The 24,768-nt window shown below is 39.6% G+C and overlaps 1 protein-coding gene across 3 annotated transcripts in view; it reads right to left on the reverse strand.

Moving 5' to 3' along the window:
• The window catches only part of abtb2b (ankyrin repeat and BTB (POZ) domain containing 2b), a 72,379-nt gene that overhangs the window by 15,915 nt on the left and 31,696 nt on the right, over window positions 1-24,768 (reverse strand). For all 3 annotated transcript variants that reach the window (XM_048158019.1, XM_048158018.1, XM_048158017.1), the window contains 2 exons: window positions 12,816-12,965; window positions 7,465-7,672 (listed from right to left, as the gene is read on the reverse strand). In XM_048158019.1, the coding sequence (XP_048013976.1) occupies window positions 7,465-7,652 (188 nt within the window). In that variant the 5' untranslated portion in view covers window positions 7,653-7,672; window positions 12,816-12,965. The remainder of the gene's footprint in view (window positions 1-7,464; window positions 7,673-12,815; window positions 12,966-24,768) is intronic.

Below are 24,768 nucleotides of genomic sequence, written 5' to 3' on the forward strand. Positions count from 1 at the left end.
ACATTTCTTCTGAATGATCTGCTCTCTGTCATCGTTCTTCAAGAAAGGATGCAATCTGAGCAGCGATCATATCTAACAAACAAATGAGCCTGTGTCCAAAGTATATTTTTTTCAAAATAGTGCAGCAGTTTTAGTTATAATATCCAAGCAGTGCTGTCGGATTTTGATATCCTCTCGCCATTGTCATTGCAGTAAATCTCACAACCAAAACTTTCAGCCAATGCCACGATCCAACAACGTGTGTTCTGTGTCTCTTCCCCATGCATGCACATCTACACAGACACACATCAGTCTCGAATATTATGCAGCAAGCCATATTTTATAATTGTATAAAATAATCGAGCACAAATACGGCTGAGATGCCAAATTCAGCGGCAGCTGAGGTAATGACGGCTCACAGACAGCAGCGCAATCTACCTGTCACTCAAGTGACCACGCCCTTAATTATGCAGAACTTTAAGGCTTAATATAATTTAAACGGATAAGTTATAAAAAAATTCACCCCCCTCAGAGTTGTCATGAAGGGCAAAAATAGCAGTATAGACCAAAACCACAATTTGAACCAACTTGTAAACATGTTTTTTTCTGCTATAAACTTGGCCAATTTAACATGGGACTCTATGAGATTCTGCTCTCTTTTGGAGCCTGTCCCTAGCGGCCAGTCGATGAATCACCGTTTAAGTTACTTCCGTATTGGCTTCACGAGAGAAAGGGGGAGGTTGCCGCTTGGAAAATACGAGCTGCTCAGATTTCGCTCCCCTAGTGATGTAGGAAGCGGATCTTATTATAATATTACCGCTCCTTAATCTGCATGTTTCCACCCACTGCGCCGCCATTTTTTCACAAGCAACAATGTTGTACCAGTTTCCTATGGAAGCCCGTTTCCGCCACTAAATAAGAAAATAAAAACAGTAATTGCAACTAATTGCAACAAGTAACTTTTTGTCTCAGAATTCTGACTTTTTATCTCGCAATTGCGAGTTTATATCTCACAATTCTGACATTTTTTAATCACAATTCTGACTTTTTTTTTCTCACGATTGTGAGTAATAAAGTCACAATTCTGAAATATAAACTCTCAATTGCAAGAAAAAGTCAGAATTGCGAGAAAAAAAGTTTCACACGATTGTGAGTTTATATCTAAATTGCGAGAAAAAAAGTCAGAATTGTGACTTTATATCACGCAACTGCGAGTTTATATCTCTGAATTCTGACTTTATAACTCGCAATTGTGAGAAAAAAAGCCAGAATTCTGAGATAAAAATTTGCAATTACGGTTTTTATTTTTTATTTAGTGGCAGAAACAGGCTTCCATAGTTTCCACTGCTTTAGAGAAGAGGAAGAGTTGTTGTAGAGTGTTGTTATCATGCCGTCATCATGCCGAACTGCTTCCTAAACGAGGGTCAATTCAACGCTGGATTTGCGCAAAAGATTAACATGACGACACATGCTAGTCGATGAGTTGAATCAACTCCACAGCAGCTACATAAATTTATCCACTAACCATTCAGAAACGTCCAGTTTCATTCTAAAAGTTGTAACTTCTTCCTGAGTCTCTCCATCAGTGTCGACTCCGGTTTGAACAATGTAAGGCTGAACACCGTTACTGACAATCCTCATTTTGGCTGAGTGAGATTCTCCACCTTTGTTGTTGTTGAGCAACAGAAGCACAAGCTGCTAAAGCTCCGCCCTCTTTTGGAAAGGGGTCCAGGAGCAGCAGTTCATTTGCATTTGAAGGGACACACGAAAACGGTGTGTTTTTGCTCTCACCTAAATAGGTGACAAGCTATAATAAATGATCTGTGGGGTATTTTGAACTGAAACTTCACAGACACATTCTGGGGACACCAGAGACATTATATTACATCTTGTGAATAGGGTCATAATAGATCCCCTTTAAAAGTTTTATTTTATATTTTTTATTTTATTTTATTTTATTTTTTATTTATTTTATCTTATCATGGGGCACCAGATTATTAAAATTTAAAAAGCATAATTTTCTTTCTTTCTTTTTTTTTTTTTTTCTCGGAAGTCGCATTTTAAAATCTACTTAAAAAAAAAAAAAAAAAAAAAAATCTAACCAACAGCATTTAAAAGCTATATGTACAGCACTCAAATCTAAATACACACTTGATACTATGCCTGTCTGCTCTTTTCCATTGCTAAATGGAATTATTGATTCCTCAAAGCTTTTTGACCAACAAACAGAAGATGATTATAGCTCTGTTAGCAGTTAGCATGTTAGATTACAACTACTGGTCACACTTTCAGGGACACACACACAAATGTAAACTTACTGATGCATAGTCCACTCCTCTGACCTCCTCTTTTATGAATGGAAAACAAAACCAGCATGAAATTTAAGCCCTTCAACATTTTTACAACTCTGCTTTGTTCTGTTGTCAGAGTGCTATGCTAGTGAAAAACAAAAGTCTTTCTGCCTCCCTTCATCTCTTGTTCATGTTGACCCCTGGGTCACGCTTCACACAATGACCCGTGCATTCTGAATCAAGGGCTCAAGTTCAACCCGTGGCCTTCGACCCGAAACCCAAGCTCAGTTTCAGCCTACATCAAAGCTTGGCTAATCAGGGCTTGTGGAAACCTTATAGCGCTTTGGGCTAATTTGGTGGACTAGCGCACACAGACATTTACACGTGTGTTAAGGCCTCTAACGTGACTAGACTACACTAGAGATGTGTAACAGTGATTAAGAGTTCACTACTGAGACCACACGGCTGTTTCCCTCGATTTAAGCATATATAACGCTAAAGTATGTCTCTGAGTCATAAACAAACACTAGTGTCTGGCAGGCGACTCTATGGCCACTGCAAATTAAACGCTGTGGTTTTCAAGCCAGGAATTTCTAGCGGTTTGGCAGCGGATGATGATTAATCCCAGAATCACTTTAAATGGAAGCGTTATTTAGTATATTTGTTTGAGTTCAAAAATCGTGTGTAATTAGTATACTATAGCCCACCATTGATATTTCCATAAAGAGTCTTTTATATAACAGTTGATTACTGAATTTTAAATGCCTTTCCCACAAGGCCTTGCTTAAAGAAATAACACCATGTTATGGTTTTATAACAGCTCATTCAAAATTGCTGCCTTATTTAATTATTGTTTCCACCTCACTGCTGGGTGGTCGATATTATGGGTAGATATTACCAATCACACCTGTTGGACCTGGCACACTGGTCTACCAACTTACTGACTTATCATTCATAATAATATGTATTCATAGACATAGTTGACATGTCTAAAATGAGCTTGTAAGAAGCATTGGTGATGGTTTGAATCCTATCTCACAGGTAGGTCTTTCAGGAAGAGGGGAGGTATCCAAAGCACATCAACTGATCATGGGAGTTCCTCAGGGTTAAGTTCTTGGACCTCTCCTCTTCTCCATATACACTACATCACTGGGACCCATCATACAGGCACATGGTTTCTCCTACCATTGCTATGCTATTGACACACAGCTCTATCTTTCATTTCATCCAGATGATCGCACAGTAGCTGGATGAATCTCAAGCTTTCTGGCGGACATCTCGGCAAGGATGAAAGACCTGCAGCTCAACCTGGCAAAGGCAGAGCTTCTCTTGCCTGGCAAGGCAAGACCGATATATCTTCTACAAGATAGTCCGCCCTCTGTCGCGATTCGAGTCAACTCCAAACCGTACCGTGCAATCAGATTTGTTTATTTCAGTGACGCAAACAGTGTCACTCTAGTGCGGCGAAAGTCCCTTCAATATCAACAAAGATTGCGCATGGGAGACCCGAGAGTTTGTTCTAATCAGCCGTGAATTCAGTTTTAAATGACCAAAAACACATTAATTATTTACTTTTCGCTGTTGACTCTCGTCACTTTGCTAACGTCATATCCGCCCTTCTCTGATTGGTTTACTCCGTTTCCTGTTTGCTCGGGTTTGCTCCGCCCTAGAAATCAAATTGATTCAATGGCCGACCAGACTCATCTGCTGGTACAGTGGTGAGGCTGGATTTTCCAGGCAAGAACTTCTTGTCTTCCCTGCCAATCCGACTCTACAGCACGATTTCACCATCCAGTTAGGTACATCATCGATTACCCTATCAAGGTCAGCCAGAAATCTTGGAATAATCTTTGTTGACCAACTGACCTTCAAAGAACACATTGCAAAGACAGCTCAGTCATGCAGATTTGCACTATACAACATCAGGAAAATCAGGCCTTTTCTAACAGAACATGCAACCCACCTTCACGTCCAGGCCTTGGTCATTTCTAGGCTTGATTACTGCAATGCTCCTCTGGCTGGACTGCTATCATGAGCAATCAAACCTCTACAAATGATTCAGAATGCTGCAGAATGTCTTGTCTGGTGTGACAAGATTTGCCCATGTCACACCTCTCTTCACTGGCTACCACTTGCTGCTTGCATCAAGTTCAAGTCATTGACACTTGCTTACAGATCTACCAAAGGCTCAGCACCCTCGTACTTCCACTCACTCTTACGAGTCCACATCCCTACCAGAAGCCTGCGAATGCTAAATGAGCAAAGGCTCATGGTACCATCACAGAGAGGCACAAAATCACTCTGCAGAACATTTTCGTTCACTGTTCCTTGCTGGTGGAATGAATCCCCACCTTCATCCGAAATGCAGAATCCCTGGCAATATTCAAAAGACAGCTGAAAACTCATCTCTTTTTCGAGAGCACAATCTCATAATAAAAAAAATGCTTTCACTTCCTTTAATCCCTTCCTATTCTAGCTTATGGTAATCTAAAGGCTGATTTATACTTCTGCGTCAGACCTGCATCGTTGTCCGCGTCGACATGCATGCAGACCACTAGCAGACAGTGTCCGCGTTAATGTTAAGTATCAAAACAAAAGCCGAAGAAGAGGCAGCTCGTCATGTACGTTGTCAGAGAAGATTACATAAAGAAACGGCAGAGAAGTAGCAAATAGGTAATGACTTTTGTTGCAGTTTGACTGCATGTGTCCCCTGAAACAGAGCGTTTTTCGTTCCTATGGAAGCTGAAAGCGCTCGCTCTGCTCATATTGCTCCGCACCAGTTTTTTGACCCGAGGGAGTGGTTCTAGCAGACCAATTACAGCACTTGCGGTCCGCGTAGAATTGACGCGTTGTTACATTTTTGAAGACGTGCACATCAGGCACTAGATGCAGAAGTATAAATCAGCCTTAAGCAATGTCTGACACTAGTGTCGTGAGCACTTCTTGTGTCTATTTGCCTCTTCACAATGACTCGCTTGTTGTATTCCTCACTTGTAAGTCGCTTTGGATAAAAGCGTCTGCAAAATGATTAAATGTAAATGTACTTATAAACTCCAATTAGCTGGTATGTATGGATATGTCTTGTCTTCTCTGTCCTGATCTGGGGTCAGCATACCTTCCACCCCTCTCATCTTACAATGACTCCTTGATGTGTGACCACTTACCACACAGCACTCCTGTTCACCTTTCTGACCCTTTCCTCCCTCTCTCTCCACCCACTCAAAAAGAGACACTTAGCCTGTCCTCAGCCATCATAAATCAACTCTTCCTATTACTAACCTCTAGCTCACATATCCAGCCTTCACTGGATCTGTAAAGCCCCCTTTCGGTTTACAGGCCTCTGTTAGGACCACACAGTACGCCTGTGTGCCACTGTGGTTTCATTTCAAGCAAAGGTTTTATAGACTTTTCAATAGAAGGCGTGTTGAGGAGACCTTAAATAATGATTGAGCCCTTTACCGTAATTACTGCCAGGAGTGAAGCACCACCTGTATCCCATTTTGCCTTTCTACCATATCCACAAATGCACCAATATTGCTGGAAATCTTTTTTGGCACAAGCATTAAGGAAGATTCATGATTGGAGTCCTGGAGTTGGCAGTAAGACTCCATTGTTGTTTTCCACTTAAGTTTGTTAGTTGAAGGTCTTACACAAGTGATCCAGCTGTAGTCAATATCAAGATTTGACCTTTACTTACAAAACATACAACCTGATAATTGCAAACATACGTACACACAAATCACAACATGGACAATTGTGCTTGACAATCAGCAACAAACATCAAAGAAACAAACATCTGAGCCCATCAACGAAGGACTGGATTTACTTTGGTTTTGGATGCAGTAGTAAAGCTTCCAGAAATTGTTGTACCTGTGTGACCCATTTGATTTCGGTAAAGTTTGGGCTTATTTTGATAAAGTTTGCGAAAAGTGTAGCGTTTAAACTTACAATTGTTTTCAAAATCTATTATATGTCAAAAAGAAACATCTCAAAGGGTTCACAAACAAGAATGTTAGCTTAGCTTTAATGATATCAGTAACGTAAAAGTCACTCAGATGTTTGAGATATGTGTTGCGTAGTTGTATAGTCGATATGTATGTTGTGTAGCTTCATTGCTAATATTTACCCCATTGAGTGAGTTGTGGCAGTCCATTGACCCCTTAAATGGCTTCAGTGTAGCTACTTTTTGTTAATAGCTTGTAGCTATTGTAGCTAACTACTTTATCAAAATGGTAGCTACTGTCGTTTGATTGCCTTAAAGTGATTGTTCACCCAAAAATGAAAATTATCCCATGGTTTACTCACCCTCAAGCCATCTTAGGTACATATGACTATCTTCTTTCAGATAAACACATTCAGAGATATATTTAAAAATATCCTGGCTATTCCAAGCTTTATAATGGTAGTGAACTGGGGGCCTGTTTTGAAGCCCAAAAAAATGCATCCATCCATCATAAAAATAATCCATACAGCTCCAGGGGGTTAATAAAGGCCATCTGAAGTGAAGATATGGGTTTTTGTAAGAAAAATATACATATTTAAAACTTTATAAACTAAAATAACTAGCTTCCGGCAGACGACCGTACACATACTGCACAAATTGACTTTTTAAATATATCTCTGATTGTGTTCGTCTGAACGAAGACAGTCATATACACCTAGGATGGCTTATGGGTGAGTAAATCATAGGGATAATTTTCATTTTTGGGTGAACTATCCCTTTAAATTATTAGTACAGTAGCTTTTAGCATGACATAACTCCAACATTTTTTGAATCCTAACAACAGGCATCCTTCCAAGAGTACCTCGGTGAAGAGCTAATATTTACAGTACACAAGTAACTGAACCCTGCATAATATAAACCTTCTTATTTACCTTTAGCAAGCAGGTAATATCCTGAAGACATCCTTGAAGCAATACAGGACAGCTAATGACCCAGTCTTAAAACAAACCTCTCTTTAAGAACAAAATATAATGGACGCCCAGGAAACAGCAGTTCGGAAAAGAGGTTTGAGGAGCTCCTCACATATCTACTATATCATTAACAGCTTTAAAGTACCTTCAGGCTGTTGGATTTCACAGAGCTTACTTACATATCAATGGGCCATTAGGGGTTTGGGGTGTTAATTAGCTTAGCACCCATTGTGTGAATTGGAGGCTGGATTAATGGGAGGGGAATAGTAATGAGGCTCACCTTTCTTTGCTCAGGGCCATCCTGGGCGGATCCAGGTTGGGATTCTCCATGGACTCCATCTGAGGGCATCGCAGGAAGTAGTAGAGAGTGTGGAGGGCGTCTGGAGACCAGGAGACTTGCTGCTGGCGGGCATGACGTGCCGGACTGAGACCGTGACGGACAGAACTGAGGCGCTGCATATGGTGCATGGCCCGTGACACCAGGTCACCTGATGATGACAATGGACAAATCAGAAATGTTCATTTAATAAAAGAAAAAAAAAGCATTAAAATGCATTTTGTACATACAATGACTTGAATACAACTTACATTGATTTTGTATACATATATATATATATATATATATATATATATATATATATATATATATATATATATATATATATATATATATATATATAAAGATTCATTCATTAATTTATAATTTGTCCTTTGACATGGCCAGGTTAGTTCAGGTTGTAAAATGTCACATGGTACAACCTTCCAACAACATATTTATATATTAATAATTCAAATTAAATCAAAAATACTTTATCTTGAAAATACATATCTTGATGCTTTTTAATCAAAGAAATACAAAACATTCAGCATATTAAGTGAGAAATTAAGTTAGAGATAGATAAAAGCACTCCTTACTCACTGAGCACAAAATAAGATTATCAATGCTTGCACCACGACACATATATAATAATAATGGATAAAATAATAATAATAATATTAATATATTTATTTTATTTTTTAAATAATGATAGAATGAATCAGAACAGGTACAATTATTTTTTAATTAAAATTTAACTGAAAATGAAAAAAAAAAAAAAAAAAAACACTTTTCAAAACCACAAAAACCAACATGAACACAAAAAGTACACAATTTTTAAAAAGATTTTTCCGTTTCTTTTTTTTATTTGCCATTGACCCAGATATCAAAGCTAACAAGACCTTGGACACTAATTGAAACCAAAAACCACAAGTTGGCCTTCATGGCTATGTGGAAAGTAAATGTGAAAGAGATAGAACACGGCCCTCTGGGGGTGAAACACCCACCTACTGATGACTTTTCCTCATGGATCACACAATTCCACAACATATGAACATCCCTACAATCATACCAATGAGTATGATGAAAATTGGATTCCCAGCATGTGGTATGAAACAGTCCTAGTATTAACTAAACTACATATAGATACACAGATTAGCATTCAATGCATGTCTTAGTCTACGCTAACTTGAGAAGCAAAGTAGTGGGCTGGTTGCTCCATTTGTGGGAACATGTAGACTTCATTTGTGGTAATCACCCCTTGGGTTCATTTTCAAACCACAGAGTGGTTTGTAAGTAGAAGAATCCTCTGTTATTATCTGAAAGATGCCAAACTTGTTGCAATAGGGGCCCTATTGTGTTCTGCCAGGCCCTACAAAGGGTCTTAAGAGAATTTATGAAACAATCAGGAAGTTTGGGGCTTTGCCACTAATGCCTGCCCTGAAGGCTGAGATCAGTGTGATTGGACTAGGGTTATTAAATACAGCATCCTCAAAGCTCATGGTAATACTTGTTGCATTTTAAAGGCCCTGGTATACTCACAGCAAAGATCATTTTTGTTGTTTGCCTAGCGGTAAGAAGTTCGGCACTCTAGTCACGTCAGGTCGTGTTTATTTATATAGAACTTTATACAATAGATTAGTGTCAAAAGTACCGACTTCGGTACCAAGTCTGAAATTTTAAAAATGTGGCGCTTTGAGCACTGTTGAGTGGATTCGTAAACACCTCTGATTGGCCATTGTGTTCATGTGCTCAACAGATATGTCTATGATTGACTACAATTATCAATGCACGGGAGCATTCAAAAGCACACCGAAGTGCTAAAAAGCGTTTTGAAAGCGGGAGAGGGAGTGTTTGAAAGCAGGCATCTATCAGCAGACCAGTCCGCTGTATGCATCCGTGTAAGCGCTCAGTGAAGAGCATCATTTATGTATAATATGTTTTGAAGCATCATTGTAGCCAATCACAGATATATCTGTTGAGTGTGTGAACACAGTGGCCAATTAGAGGTGTTTACGAATCTGCTCAAAAGCATTCAAAGCGTCACATTTAAAAAAAATTTAAGTACCTAAGTCGGTACTTTTGACGACACTACAATAGATTGCTTTAAAGCAAGCAGCTTTACAGCATTAAACATAAAAAAATAGTGTCACTTTTAATTAGAATTGCAACTTCAATTTCTACTCTGAAGCAGCTTTCTAGTGCGTTCATGTTTCTACTCGCATCTTATCTTGACGAACTGAACAGAAGACATTTTCAGAAGATTTCCATGTCAAAGAAGGCGGAGCCTCAGAGCCACACCTACCTATTACATCATCACCACAGACCAATGGTAATTTACCGGCCGGAGCAAACTTTTCTGAAAAGTTTGCTTTGGCAAGCTGTTTCAAACTTCCGAAACAAAATTTAAACAAACTTTGTTTTGGCCTGCTTTTGTTTAAAATTATGTCACATCCGTTCGTTCTTTGATTTTACTTGAAGTATATCAGGGCCTTACCCCTTATTTACACTGCACACGTCTGTGGCGCTACAAATCTTTTGTACTTGTTAAAAACTGGACTTTTAAGTGTATTAACTTTATCTGTAGGCTACAGCACAACAAAGTAGGACATACAAATAAACACAACAATAAACACAAACTGGACAAAATCAAGAAAAAAAAATAACGAAAAATGAAGAAAAACAACGTCGGACAGGCAAATCTTGTGGTCTCGCTAATTCAGTTGCTTTGCTTCAAAAAAGCTCCTGGTGTGAGTTGGCACCGCGTGGAGGATGGAGCTAAACCTCGTCTGAGCCGTAATGCGCCACAGACGTGTGCAGTGTAAATAAGGGGTTAAGGCTCTCCCCTTTCAACCAATTGGCCACAAACAACATCAAAATTTTTACATCCCAGATTTGTTTTGTGGGCCTAAACCCTACATTTTTGGTTGTGTAGATGCCCCATGTGCGTCCAGGGTTTCATGGCAGCTGAGGACGTACAGATGCCCCACTCTCCGCTGCATCCCCTGGGTACAGCTGGATCAAACCTACATGAGAGCTCATGGGGAGGTGCCAACCTCGCAGGCAGTGCACAAAAAGAGATCTCAATGAATTCATTGAGTTTGTGTGCGATTGCTAATGCCCAACTGAATGCTTGGTCTGCATGAACGTACCCTTGTACTGTGGGAGACAAGCAGCGAAGTGTTTGGGCTTTTGCAGTAGGAAATTTGTGCCTTCCATCAGTAAGCCACTAACCCTGCCACCTCTGGGCCTGTGGCATGATGGGTAAACACAGGTAAAACAGCTCAGAGAAAGACAGCCCATGTCAACAAAGAACTCCTTCACTGCAAGGGAAATATCCCATTTTCAAATGTAAACTTGTGTGAGGAAGGAACCAAAACACTGCACAATGAACCGACAGTCAGACTCTGCTGAATAAGGTACTGTAATCTTTGTACTTTACATTTGTTCAGCTTTCCACTTGTATACAATCCAAAACAGACAAATCCCAGACCAGATGTTGCTTTTATCAAGGGAACCGTGTTGAGACAGACATGCTTCATTTCAGTGCAGATGAGTCAGGAGAGACTGGTAAAATGGTTCATCTTCATTGAATCCTTACAGGAGTGTGTCTATTAACGCCATAACATCCTGCAGGAATTATCTAGAATAACAGATACGCAAGGCACCAAAAGACTTTCAGTTGACTTCCAGCCTACTTTTGTCGGTTGTTTTCTTTATTTCCGTCACTGAACATTCTTTTTAGAAAGCAAACATCCCTGCTCAATAGGAACAACATGGAGGTGTTTATCCAGAGCATAAAATAATAGGCTAATCAGGCCAGAAAGATAAACAGCGTCCACTTTATCTCCTTTTCCATGTTGTGTTTGCAGGGATAACACCAAGCAATTGTGCCTCTATATGATAGTTTGCTACAGTCTTGACTCTGTTTAGTGTCAATGCAAGCACTATGACATGTAGAGACATTAACCTCAAGGAATGTAAATATATACATGGAATATACAGTATATACACAATAGTTCTTTCTGGTTCTCGAATCTGACTGGCTAAGAGCAGTCCGATATTCTCCCTGTATCAGCACTGGTGCGGTTTCACCATTTTTATATTGCGCTGACTGCCATTTTTAAAAAAAAAAGACTACTGTTGTTATGTCACAAAATGTAGTTTTAAGAGTTTTTAGTTGAGAATGTGGTTATTTAGACTTCAAATATGTGACTCTTATATAAACACAATTTACAATTTGTTTTGACACTTTCCCAAATGCAAACTCCAGGCTGTCAGCGGCCGTTCAGTGCTCGTGTACCCACTGAGAACAGCTTCATCTTGGCCAGTCCTTTGGGAATTTGCCACTGGCTCTTATGTAGATAGTGGTTAAACGAGATATAATTCATTTAGTGGTAAAATGAGATATAATTAATATATCAACCGGGCAAATCTTTAGACTTATTAATCTATTACTTGTTCCAAAGCTAAATGATTTGGGTTAAAGGGAAAAGTAAGTTTCATAAATTTATATATAGGCTATATTTAACTTAAATCCTATACTAGAGTGCTACTTTTGTTTGTTTGATTGAATTGTTTGCTTGTATTTTTTATTTATTTGATTGTGTTTTTTATTGTTTGCTTGTGTTTTCGTCCTTTAAAATGGCTATTGTTGTTAATTTAAATATTGTTCAATAAATATTATATTAATATTGAGAAAGGTCCATCAATAGTATCAGTTAAAGTTACATTATTATGCCACTCTTTATGAGTGAGTCAGAACAAGGAAGTTGTTTTAGCGATGTGGGAAATCCTCTTAACTTTTAAAGGACAAAGATATTGCTTTCATCAGCGGACAGTCGAACTGTTGTATTAACGCAATATCAAACTTATAGCCTGTTTATATATAATTTGATATGTAAAATAATATACATATAATACATAAATATATAAAATTTTAATAATTTTAGTTTGGATTTTTCTATTTATTTTCATGTATTCTTTATGCATATAACTATAATATGCATATATTCATATTATATACTTGTATTCCAATTGCAATTTGCCCATTTATTTTTCTTGATGCACTATATATATATATATATATATATATATATATATATATATATATATATATATATATATATAATTACATACTGAAAGATTCCAGCCTGTATAACCTTCTCATAAGCTATAGCTTAAATGTGACCTTTCTGAGTTGTAAATGATTCAATATGTTTCATAATGGACATAATGGACAGTAGAGAGAGAAACAGATAAAAGAAAGATTATCAGACATAGCAGACAGACAGGAAGGAAGTCAAGACACTCACTCAGTTCTGAGATGCTGCCCACACATGTAGCCAGTAAGGCCTGCTCGAGTGTCCGCAGCTCCAGTTCAGCGTACGCATCCTCTCTGCTCTCCAATCCCGTCTGACATCCCTCTGTGTACGGACTGAAATGAGCTGGAAGTGACAGAACACCTGGAATACAAAGAAAGGAAACCAGTTAGACAAATTGTAAATGTAAATGAACTTAAAATGCGGTTACATTTACTGTTGCTTGGAGTAATCTTTCGGGCAAAACTCATTTGTTTCAATAGGAATTTGAGCAATCTTGGGCCTCATTTATAAAATGTGTAGCAACCATCCTAGGCTGCGTTTCTCAAAAGCATTGTAAGCCTAAGTTGATCATAGAACCATTGCCAATGCTATGCTACCCTACATTTGATCTTATGATCATTTCTCAAATGAGTGAAATCTATAAATCGCAAAAGTTGCTGAAACTGGTTTCAGATGAATTGTTTCAAAGCTCCGCCTAATTAACGTAAACGCCGCCTAATTAATGTCATTAACAAATAAAAGAACACCAGTTAACATCAAAATCCTTTACTTGAGAATGACGAACGACAATAATTGCTTATATTTACAAATACCTGTAGTACTTCGACTCGCCACAAGGAGAACCATGTACAAATAAGGAGTTTTGTTTGAGGACTAAAATAAATCTCCTAGACAAAATAAAAGAAATTGTCACTTGTGGGCAAATAATTAAACTAAATTTGAATTTAAAGGGATAGTTCACCCAAAAATTTAAATTTTGTCATCATTTACTCACCCTCTAGTTGTTCCAAACCTGTATAAATGTCTTTGTTCGGAAGATATTTGGAAGAATGTTTGTAACCAATCAGATCTCGCCCCCCATTGACTACCATAGTAGGGGAAAAAATACTATGTTAGTCAATGGGGGCCGAGATCTGCTTGGTTACAAACATACTTCTAAATATATTCCTTTGCGTACAGGTTTGGAACAACTTGAGGGCGAGTAAATGACAGAATTTTCCTTTTTGGGTGAACTAACCCTTTAAAAACATGGATCTTGCTGTGTTTTTTCAGATTTAGATGCAAAAGAAACTTGTTCTACACAAAATAAGTTTTTAATTTGCAATATTTATCACCTTCAAAACTACAGTTACAAGAGAGATTGAAAAACAAAGGTGGCATTATGATCCACAGCCACACCATAACCTTTGTAAACCACAAATTTCAATTCTAAAGACACTTTTTACACAGGCTTACATACTTCAGGGAGTAACACACAAACAAATGCAAGAATTTGAAACCTCAGTAGATTCTATTCTGGGAATGTGAAACAGTTGATGACTAAATCCAAACAGCATTACTAATAAACATCACTCTCTCCACTGAGTTGTATTTGACCAGAAATCATGAGAATGACAACCAGTGCTGACTAGAACTGTGTCTTTTTGTCTCCAAGGTGTTGGTTTAGATAACAAAGGTTGCACAAGGTCAGGACAGTCACTTCCTCTGTAAACATCTTCTATCACGTCAACAGTGTTGTTTTCTAGAACAACCTGGTGGTTCGGTGTTGATGAGTTAATGGGACTTTCCCACTATAATCTGACTAGAATGAATCGACTCAAGGTTCTCAGAGCAATGCAGCATGTTCTAAACTTTAATCTGACCGCCTGCCTAATTAAACAATTGCATAAGACCATGATGGCTTTATTAAAGCAATGACTTATGTCAGATTTAAAAAAAAAAAAATGGTTACAGTTACATAACACAATCTGCTCGGCTCCTTCCACCTCTTTTTATTTCCAGTCTTGTAGGGATGTTTTGGACTCAGAGTTTGGTTTATGAGACAATCACAGCTTCATGCTACAGTTTCCTTCTTTAAATTTGTGTTTTGCTGAGCCATCATTGGTTGATTTAGTTGAGTTGTCTCCAGTAGTGACTTCCTGTCCATATGGAGGGATCAGGAAAAACAGAGCGATCAAGGAAGGGGAAACTTGTGCAGTTAAGTTTCTCACTAGTTCTTTGTAGTTCTGGACAAAACTTTGCTTTGGCCTTCAGGGGTGAGAGCCCTGCCAAGGAAAAGGAAACAAGCAAGGAACCCTACCAGAGAAGCAAAAACAAAGCAATATTGTTAGTCCTGTTTCTGATTTATGGATGGAGCTTCACAGGAAAGATGGATCTCAATCCCATCTGTGAACTTTATATGAATACTCTGGGTTCAGTACAAGTTAAGCTCAATTGACATGAATTGTGGCATAACAAACAAACATTAGTTTCTTCTTGTCCCTCCTTTCCATTACAATGAGGCTGTTACAAGGGAAGTGAACGGGGCAAATTATTTATCGTTAAAGTACTGAAATTGCATACTGTATGAGTAGTTACTAAATTTGATGAAGTACACACTTCACAACCATTAAAACGTATGTTCTAATTAGTATGTGCATATGTATTATGAATGCAATCCAGATGTACTACATTTGTAATACTGACTTCATCGTCTGACCTACGGCATCAGTTGCTTCGCTTCACGATGAAATCTCGGATTTCATCAAAAAATATCTTAATTTGTGTTCCGAAGATGAACAAATGTCTTATGGGTGTGGAACGACATGAGGAAGAGTAATTAATGACAGAAATTTCATTTTTGGGTGAACTAACCCTATAAAGGATACGTCCAGAATGCTTATAAGTCCCTTTCCATCATACCCACAGGGCCAGATTCAAGATATGCCAATTGTTTCTGGTTCTGCCAAAGATTCAAGACATTTACAGATGAGGGTGGTTCCAGGTTTCATGAATACAGCCTATTTATAATACCACAGTGTGGTAACAGTAAAGTACTATGGGAATGACTCCTCAGACTACTCACAGACACGGGGATCATAAATTCCAGTAGACAAAGCTAAATGTTTGTTTATAGTAAACACTCTCATAATGGTGTCTGTGATTTACGTTTACTACTGTACATTTACAACTTCAGGGTGGCTGAGTACCAACAACAAATGTGACATGATATCAGATACACAGAGGGAAATAACCCTTTTTACATACATGAGAACCTAAATATATGTTTCCAAAGATACCACCTTAGCAAAATGCTAAATGCTTCTGGGTATTTCCAAGGTGTAGCTAGGTGGTTTCTATGGTGTTATCTCTAGTTGTAAAGGTTTTTTTTCTGGGTGGTTGATTGGGTGTTCTGATGATGCTAAAGTGGTTACTGAGTGGTTACTGCTTTATAGTAAAGCTAAAGTAGCCTATATTTCAGTTTTGACACAAAAGCTTAGCGTACAGCTGAACGCAAAGAATAAAGCCCGGAACACACCAAGCCGACGGTCTTTTGTTCGCACCGTTGGCTGAAGTTGGTTCTCGTCTGCTTTTTTTCGGCCGATTCGACATGTTGAATCGACTTCAGAGCTCATCGGTCATTGGGCCATCTGATCATTCTGATTGTCTGTTCAGTTACTGCCACCTGCTGGTACGGAAAGGCATTTCTTCTTACGCAGGTGCAGAACAGACGTGCTACTTGGCCGTCGGCTGTCGAGCATCGGTTTGGTGTGTCAGGGCAACTTTGGACCCAGACGCTGCCAACGTGAGCCAACCCCGCAGTCTGCTTTCGTTGGCGTTGGTTTGGTGTGTTCTGGGCTTGATAGCATGCAAGAACACAGGCGCTCGACATATGCGCGCTAGAAAGTTTGATCTTTATTCAGTGTCCCCGCCAATTCTCTTTAGACTGACAAAATGTGTTTTTTTTAAACATCTGTTGTTGAAGCATCTCCAGTAGTTTGTTATTGTACCGTCTAGTGTAGTGACATTTTAAAAATGTGACAATACCAGCATTTCCCCCTAGCATTTTGAGCACTGTTGAACGGATTCTTAAACACCTCTGATTGGTTATTTAGTTCACGAGCTCAACAGATATGTCTGCGATTGGCTACAATGATCAACGCTTCAAAAACATGTTGTACATAGACAATAGACTTGACAACCCTAGTTTCGCCTCAACCTTTTCTTTTTTGACTGTGAAACAACAGCCTCAGGCAGTGTTGCCACCTTGTGGACCAACTAATCAGTGCAACAAAATAAAGGCATATGTGCAAGCTGAGTGTAAAGAGTAAGCACAGTTAGAAAAACCAGGCTGTTCTTGTACAGTATGTGTGCAATAAAAACTGACAATGAAATTGTCAGTTCGCTTATAAACCGAAGTATACTTTGGGCTTAAGTGGTTGCTACAACATTTCTACATGTTTTGATGGTGTGTGAGTGGTTGCTAAGGTGTTTTGGGGGATTGCTTAGTACAGTACATATTTGCTAAGGTGTTTGGGGTGAATTCTAGGTCATTTCTTTCTGTTTGCTAATGTAGTGTTTGCATTGTAAAATGCTTTGTGTGGTTGCTAGTGTGTTCCCAGTGATTTATTGTCCTCCAGGCTAAATATTCTATGTCCATTCACTTAGAAACGTAATAACACACCTCTTGTCAACAAGCTACATGTATCATTGAGGTATCATTATTAGTATAACAAATAATGTGAGACGAGTTATGCCCAAAGTATACTTCGGCCATCCGCGTTCCAGGGTGGTCCACGCACTACTTGTGTGATGTAATTTTCGTCATCAGGAGGGTCCACAGACGTCCACACAAACGGTATGTGTGCAGCCCTATTTTTGTATTCACGTGGATGGCGCGCTTACAACAGTGAGATGAATTTTGAGACAGAAGAGTCCACTAGGTGCCAATACTCAGTTTTAGTCGAAGAAGAGTGCAGAAAAAGCGATACAAAACAAACAACAAGAACGGTAAACAAGGCAGCATATCATTCTCAATCGTTTTTGTTTTGGTTCTTGTTCTAAACTGTGCATGCAATGGCGGATCCACCACTTTTCTTCTTCTATCCTTCCGAGCAAATGTCCTGTAAATGACATGACTCAGTGTTGCCCTCTGATGTCTTGTAAAGTATAGGAAAGCAATTGTATTGCGCATGTGTTGAACTCGTCCATCCGAGCTCATCTGCGGTTGAGTATACTTTAAGAGCTGTGTGGACACGACGTCTGACGGAGTGGAACGCGGAAAATGAAGCATACCCGGCCTTTATACACCAGAGTTTTGTATGGAACAATACTAAGAATAAGAGAGAGGAGTGTAAGAGATGCACCACTAAACATGGCTGACAGAATGCAGAGATTTCAAGAGGGCCTGATTTCCTCTCCTGTGGTACATGACTGTAAATATAAAACATATGGCTAGGTATAAAAATATATTGCTTGGTTAGTTCTCCATGACTGTCCAATTAATTGTGGGCCAGGATTTCAGGGAAGTCAGAGAGAACGCACATGTGAGTAAATGATTACTGTACTTCCCATTTCAGGATTGTTTTGTGGTTCCAATTTGCTTATGATTTTAGCTACATTATGGATCAGATCGCAAGCATAATATGAGTATGCACAAATTTAGATGAGTTGCAAACACATGCGCGTCTCCATCCACAAACATAAGATGTGGCAGGATGCAGCATGAGAAACCGCTGTTTATGAGAAGCTTTAGGTTTCATCAAATAGCATTCTAAACCCCTCTGTGAAAATCAAACCCACAACAAATTTGTCCAGTTGCAGTGGGTAAAGCGGCTGTGTGTGAGTCTGGTTCTCTGTATATAGGGCAGGACAAAGCCTGGAGTATTTGCTGATGCTGGCCGTTCTTTACAATGGAATCGGCTTTACAATAAGCACACATGCCTGCAACTACACTGAACGCTCTCTACTGCGCTGCAATCCGGTTACCGTTTACTTACAAGGGTCATAAAGGGTGTCATTTCACATGCCTATGATGTATTTCCATTTATAGGTTTCATCAGAAGGAGCTGGTGTCTAGTTAGACAGGCACAAATTTTATAATATTTTATAATATTTTGAAAAATGTTTAAATTTCAATTTTAGGATATTCTTTCTGTAATGGTTTATAGAAGGAGGTCTGGTCCCCCAACTGAGCCTGGTTTCTCCCAAGTTTTTTTTTTTTTTTTTTTTTTCCTCCATTTCTGTTATAAATGGAGTTTGGGTTCCTTGCCACTGTCACTATTTGGCTTGCTTCATTGGGGAAACTTAATATTCGGCAATATTATTGACTTGTCTGCACTGATACTATTGGATGTAGTATAGATTTACTTATTATAGAGTTAATAAAAGTTATCATGAGCATTGTAATGTTTGAAGCGGATGTCATGACAAATGTCAGTAGAATGGGAACATTTTAAAGGGTTCAGGAATTGAGAAATAAGTTTCATCATAGTATAAAGCCCAGAACACACCAAGCCGATGCTGACGAACTAGTGGCGACGAAAGTAGACTGCGGGGTTGGCTCAGGTCGGCAGCGTCTGGGTCTAAAGTTGCCCTGACACACCAAACCGACGATTGACACCCGACGGCCAAGTAGCACGTCTGTTCTGCACCTGCTTAAGAAGAAATGCCTTTCCGTACCAGCAGGTGGCAGTAGACAATCAGAATGATCAGATGGCCCAACTGACCGACGAGATCCAACGTCGATTCAACATGTCGAATCGGCTGAAAAAAGCCGACAAGGACCAACTTCAGCCGACGATGCGGAACACACTGAGAAAACTTAGTCGGCCGATGAACAAAAACTGCCCGACAGCCGACCGTCGGCTCGGTGAAAACTTCCTTGTTAGTCCAAAAACAGCTTTTATTGTAACCAAGCCCAGATTACAACTTATTGTGGAATATGCCTATCTACGCCTATCTATGTAATGCCTATCTAGGCCACCTCTGCAGAAGAAAATCAACGCCTACTTCATCATTGCAACGTTAGCTCCACCCACTGGCGTGTTAGTTTGAGATGACAAGGAGAGAAGGGCGATACAGGACTAAGAATAACATTACCTTTCAAAAAATCCTAATGCTAGGAATATGTTTATTTATTTTCAACAAGGTGAATGTCTCATTTGAGCATTATTTATTTGTATTCGGAACATTTCACCTTGGATTCTTTGGTGAATCAGTCGCAATTTTGGTGCAGGCTTTGCAAACAGACTTTTACGATATGTACTCAACAGTAATGCACATGTAAGTAACTGTTTTAATTCTAAGCAAACCAAAGCACAGTAAATAATAATAGTAATAAAAAAAGATAAACCATTAAGCATTCATTTTCTGTTGCCATCAAACTGTATGGACTCATTCTTATGTGTAAGAGTTCTCCAAGTTTGGCTTAAAAAGCAAATTGCACCATACAGATTAGGTGTCACACTAATGTTTATTCAGTATTTCATGCTATGAATGATTGACATTAGTTAAGCATCCGATCTACTCTATTTCCAAGTATTCTTAGCACTTCACACATAATTTTCGCTCTTGCACCATGAGAGCACGGCTAGTCGAGTTGCTTTAAGTTTAGAAACTGGCAGTACAAGCGAGAAATCTCCCATGAGTGCACGCCTCGTCTGAACACCCGCCTGCCTTTCCCACAGCCCATCCCAACACACTCACACACAAAGAATCTCCTTCCCTTGTTTGCCTTAGATCACCACTTCTGGGAGAAAAGTGTGACCATAGAGAAAGAAAGACAGGGATGCTATTTCAGTACAACTGAGGTGAAAATCAATTTTAAGAACTAGACCAACAGACTTCTTTATTTGGGTGTATTTACTGAAATTCTTGTTCAAGTCTTTTTCTTGAAGAAGCCCATTCCACTCTCTCAGTAACAGCAGCGGTGTCGGTATTGAGTGCATTCCTGATGGATAATTGGTCTGGAAATAAAGATGTGTTTGGTCTAACGCGTGTCAGTTGTTCCTGCGTGTGTATCCGAGCGTGTTAAATGCCGAGGTCTCTCTCCTTTATGGGCCCAGAGGCCTGATTCTCTGAAGTCTAAGTGGCCGTTCACATTCAATGGAGGCCACCTGCTTCAAAAACAAGCTCTTCATTCATAACGGCCTTGGTCAGCATTTTAGTCATTTCCTGCTGAAATAAAATGGCCTTTCAGATGATAGTCATTCAAGATTAAAACAGAATAACACATAAAAAGGCCAGAAATGTTGCAATACATCCAACCTGTTTTTGGCCCGTTCTGCCCACACACACAGAAACAATGGAACTGCTGAGTCCAGATGTGGACCGTAAATTTTGGCACATGGCTAACTTTAGCTGCACCTAAAAACAGCTGTTCGGGAGGTCAGGGGTCTTTAATCCATTTAGTAATTGTATTAATATGTTAACTTGACCTGAGATATGTCACAAAACAGTAGCTAACAGTTAAGATAACGAAGACGACAGTAGTAAAGTTGACATAAAAATAATAATAAAAAAAATGCAGTAAATGTCGACATCTGGACTCAGCTATTCCATTGTACTGTATGTGTGACTTATTGCAACATTTTTACATCTGATTCTAACAACAATTACAATACGAAATACTAAACATGAGGCCAGATCCACCAATTTTTATACGCATTTTGGGCTATCGCATAAAAAACACTGGATGGAAACGCCAAGATGCATAGAACATCTTTGTAAATTTACTATAAAGTTGCCATAATAATTGACAATAAATTAAATTGTAATGATTATGCAAATGTTTATACAAAATCAGTAAAAAAAATGACAAATATAGCAGTAATGCTGTTATTTGATGACAAAAAGTAAGCATACTGATGAATATGGATGTTTGAGGATATTTAAAGTAGTGCTAGCTATAGCAACTGAGAGCTCTGAGGGTGGTCAGCTGTGTGACTGTGATTGGTCATTTATACAGTGGGCAAAAATAACTAAGCATGTGTCTAGTCAGATTGAGTCTTATCAACATCTGAGTGTTCTGGGTTATATCATTAGAGCCCACATCGGCAGGCACTGATCACTTCACACGTGCTTGCCGGGCTAATTAATCACAGTGAGGAAGACTGACTGCCCATCACACCTCAGGAGAGCTCTTAGAAATGTTTGGAATCTTTTCAGCAGCCGTGTGACATGATTTTGCCACTGATCCAGTCAGTCAAGCAGATGTGTTTCTCTAAAGATAAATAAATATCATAAAAACAAAAACCCTAAGGGGACAAAAAAGCATGCTACATGGATATCCAAAATGATGGAGCACGGAATATGCAGTAGTTCCCAGGAGGCTTTCTGGTTTTGTTGAGATTAGGAAATCTCTTTCCATGGTCCTCTTACTATGCTTTGAAATATCTACCATCATAAGCAGAACAAATATTAAACTTTATTACTATATGGCTTCATTCCTAATGTAGATCTTGCTTTACGAATTCAAACTGTGGAGCCAGTGGTTTCTTTTCATGTTTACAAGAAATTACCACAAATTACTTCATTGTTCTCATGTTACAGGTAATAGATTTTACTCCACATTTTGCTCAAATCCAATTTATTTTTATTTTTTTTTACGTTTTCTTAATAAAATATAAGTGGTGCTTGCCTATAATAAAAAAAAAAAAAAAAAAAAACATTCCACTACAGGGTGTTTTGCAAAGGCATTAATAAAGGTCCCAACTTCAATATTACGCAAAGTTTAATATTAACGGTCAATGGTCTGTTCAAACCACTAAGATTGTAACGTAGGCCAGCTAGTAAGATCTGAGTGAATAAACCTCACTCCCCTGGCCTCAAGAAGCGTGCTAGCGATTACGCCCGCCTCCCATACCGGTGACTCTGGTTCAAATCCCGCTCGGAGCAGTGCAATTATGACCAGTTATATTGGTGCCGTGACCCTGGTGGGAGTGAGGTGGGTGGTGAGTGTAATAAAGGCCAGCTAGTAAGATCTGAGTGAGTAAACCTCACTCCCCTGGCCTCAAGAAGCACAATAGCAATGGCTCCCACATCCCATGCCGGTGACATTGGTTCGAATCCCGCTCAGAGCGGTGTAAGTAGGACCAGTTATATTTGTGACCCCTCAACCAGGTCCTACTCACCCCGCTCTTCACAGGCCTCGAACCTAGGTCTCTGGCATGGGAGTCTGATGGTCTAACAAGGAGGCTAAAGGCTGCAACCCCTAGGGTCAGTCACTAGAGCATCTCTTGAGATCAGAGGAGTGAGGTTTACCCGCACAGCGATTACTAGCTGGCCTACGTTACATATTGGTGCCGTGACCCTGGAGGGAGTGAGGTTTCGGGGTGTGAGTGTAATGGAGGTCAGCTAGTAAGATCTGAGTGAGTAAACCTCTCTCCCCTGGCCTCGAGAAGCGTGTTAGCGATTACGCCCGCCTCCCATGCCGGTGACACTGGTTCAAATCCCGCTCGGAGCAGTGTAATTATGACCAGTTATATTGGTGCCGTGACCCTGATGGGAGTGAGGTGGGTGGTGAGTGTAATAAAGGCCAGCTAGTAAGATCTGAGTGAGTAAAACTCACTCCCCTGGCCTCAAGAAGCACAATAGCAATGGCTCCCACCTCCCATGCCGGTGACATTGGTTCAAATCCTGCTCAGAGCGGTGTAAGTAGGACCAGTTATATTTGTAACCCCTCAACCAGGTCCTACTCGCCTCGCTCTTCACAGGCCTCGAACCTGGGTCTCCGGCATGGGAGTCGGACGGTCTAACAAGGAGGCTAAAGGCTGCAACCCCTAGCGTCAGTCACTAGAGCATCTCTTGAGATCAGAGGAGTGAGGTTTACTCACACAGCGATAACCAGCTGGCCTACGTTACATATTGGTGCCGTGACCCTGGAGGGAGTGAGGTTTCGGGGTGTGAGTGTAATGGAGGTCAGCTAGTAAGATCTGAGTGAGTAAACCTCACTCCCCTGGAAGCGCACTAGCAATGGCACCCAGCTCCCATGCCGGTGATACTGGTTTGAATCCTGCTTGGAGCAGTGTGAGTAGGACCAGTTATATTGGTGCCATGACCCTGATGGGAATGAGGTTTCAGGGGGTGAGTGTAATGGAGGTCAGCTAGTAAGAGCTGTGTGAGTAAACCTAACTCCCTTGGCCTCAAGAGGTGTGACTGACGAGTCACACTGGTTCGAATCCCACTCTGAGCGGTCTGAGTAGAACCAGTTACAAGATCAAAAGCAATAGTCACACTTGCCTCATTGATTTCACCCTTTACCCATCAGATGTAAAGCAACACTTTAAGAACTGCTGTAGTTGCCTCTGGAACACAACCTCCCCATTAAGAGGGACCCAACACAATAGGGCTGCTGTTCAGCCTCTGAGCAATGGAGCAATGGCAAAACTGATGGACTTGGAACTTCAGCATGGATGAATGGAAATATAGCATAGTGTTAAATGTTGGTTTTATTTTCCCCCATTTGCCTCACACACGCTTACTCACTATACGTCTTCCTTCAGATGTCAGGTTTCAAGGCCTGCCACTTCATTAAACAAGAACATCTATGAATTAACACATTTGCTGGACACAGACATCGCTGGATACGCAAGATGACTTGTTTAAGTAGGAAAATGAATTCTTTAGTGCCATTTATGAAAACACAGGGTGCTGTATATTTAAAGTTTGCATAATGTTTAAACTACAGGCAATTGAATAAGTCTGTTTTGTTATTTCAGTATTACAGATGAACTCAAAGGTCATACTTTGACATGGTGAGTCAACAGGCATTATTTAAAAAAACATTCACTAGGAGAAGCATAAAAATGTAGGTATCATTGTGTTTCCTAACATATAAAAACATGCAGTTACAAGAATTAGGGGTGTGCAATAAATTGCTCATTTTTTTCTGAAAAAAATCCCCTTTTAACAATGAAGGACCTCCTAAGATCTTAAATATTGTAATAAAAATTACTAGAAGAGCTTATTCGAAACATCACAGGCAGATTTTGTAATGGTCGTCCACCATTTTATAGTGGAAACCTGGTTCATATCAGGAAAAGACCCAAACCTCACTTTCCTGGCACAAAGTCAGTGATATTCAGACCAATTACACTGCATTTAATATACTGCCTGTAATTACAAAAGTTATATTCACCCCAGTATGAGTACCGCACCGCTTTAAGTCTATTTATTACATTTC

Source organism: Megalobrama amblycephala, linkage group LG15 (assembly GCF_018812025.1).
Source record: "Megalobrama amblycephala isolate DHTTF-2021 linkage group LG15, ASM1881202v1, whole genome shotgun sequence".
NCBI classification, from domain to species: domain Eukaryota; kingdom Metazoa; phylum Chordata; class Actinopteri; order Cypriniformes; family Xenocyprididae; genus Megalobrama; species Megalobrama amblycephala.